General features: G+C 38.8%; 1 protein-coding gene across 1 annotated transcript; it reads left to right on the top strand.

Moving 5' to 3' along the window:
- The first annotated feature begins 298 nt into the window (after positions 1-298).
- Positions 299-1,333, top strand: LOC115225892 (zinc finger protein 239-like). The gene has a single exon (XM_029796893.2). It carries the CDS (start codon positions 299-301, stop codon positions 1,331-1,333), a length of 1,035 nt encoding a protein of 344 aa, XP_029652753.1.

Raw genomic sequence — 1,333 nt, forward strand, 5'->3', positions numbered from 1 at the left:
GACACAGAAAAAACAAGGAGAGAAAAAATATATATATATATATATCTCGTTGCTATTATGTGCAGTTTTTCCCTGGTCCCCTTTCATTTGACCTAGTTATTTAAAATTTTTGTCGCATTTCTGATTATTTGCATACATTTCTTAAGAATTGAAGTAGGAACTTTACCAGATCTTGACTTACTCATTTTGCCCCACCCAAAATTTCTGATTTGAAGAAAACGTAGTGTTGAAAATTACACAAAAAAAAAAAAAAAAAAAAAAAAAAGTAGTTTTTTTGTTTCGAAGAAGATTTGAGATTATGGAAGAGACACAGATTAAGAATCAGATGCACGCGAAAAGTATTCTTGGTAAGAATGATGTTTGCCATGAAAGTGAGGATGATACAAAGAAGGCGTCATTTGCGTGCGACATCTGTGCAAAGTCTTTCCAAATAAGGTCGTCTTTAATTAGACATAAAAAATCTCTTCACACCGATTCCGAACCCTATCTTTGTGATACATGTGATAAAACATTCTCCACAAATCAATGCTTATTGAACCACAAACGTGTTCATGCGAGGGCGAAACTACATCACTGTGACACTTGTGGCAAAACCTTCTCCCAGAACAGCCATTTATTGATCCATGTACGTTTCCACACGGGAGAGAAACCATATCGCTGTGATATCTGTGGTAAAGCATTTTCCATAAGCGGTCACTTAACCAAGCATATTCGTGTTCACACAGGAGAGAAGCCATACCACTGTGATATCTGTGAAAAGACTTTCTCCGACAGCAGCTCTTACACCAAACACAAACGTATTCACTCTGGAGAGAAACCGTACCGTTGTGATGTTTGCGGTAAGGCCTTCTCGGCCAACGATTATTTATCCAAACACATTCGTATTCACACAGGAGAGAAGCCATACCGTTGCGATATTTGCGGTAGTGCTTTCTCTGTTCGAAGTTCTCTATCCAAACATAAACGTATTCACACAGGCGAAAGGCCATACCGCTGTGATATCTGTGACAGCATCTTCTCCACCAGTTTGTCTCTGTCTAGACACCAGCGTATCCACAGAGGGGAAAAGCCATACCAGTGTGATATCTGTGGTAAAGCCTTCTCGCAAAATAGTAATTTATCCAGCCATAAACGCATTCACTCAGGAAAGAAACCTTATCGTTGTAATTTCTGTGGCAAGGCGTTCACGCGAAATGCATATTTGTTGAACCATAAACGAACTCATACAGGTGAAAAACCATATCACTGTGATATTTGCGATAAGGTATTCTCTCAACAAGGTAATTTATTTGCTCACAAACGTTTACATGAGAGAGATGCTGTAACTGTCTGA

This window comes from Octopus sinensis, linkage group LG28, assembly GCF_006345805.1.
Source record: "Octopus sinensis linkage group LG28, ASM634580v1, whole genome shotgun sequence".
NCBI classification, from domain to species: domain Eukaryota; kingdom Metazoa; phylum Mollusca; class Cephalopoda; order Octopoda; family Octopodidae; genus Octopus; species Octopus sinensis.

Bases quoted from the DNA above. Each gene is read 5' to 3' on its own strand.
- LOC115225892 (XM_029796893.2), top strand. From the start codon at position 299: ATGGAAGAGACACAGATTAAGAATCAGATGCACGCGAAAAGTATTCTT.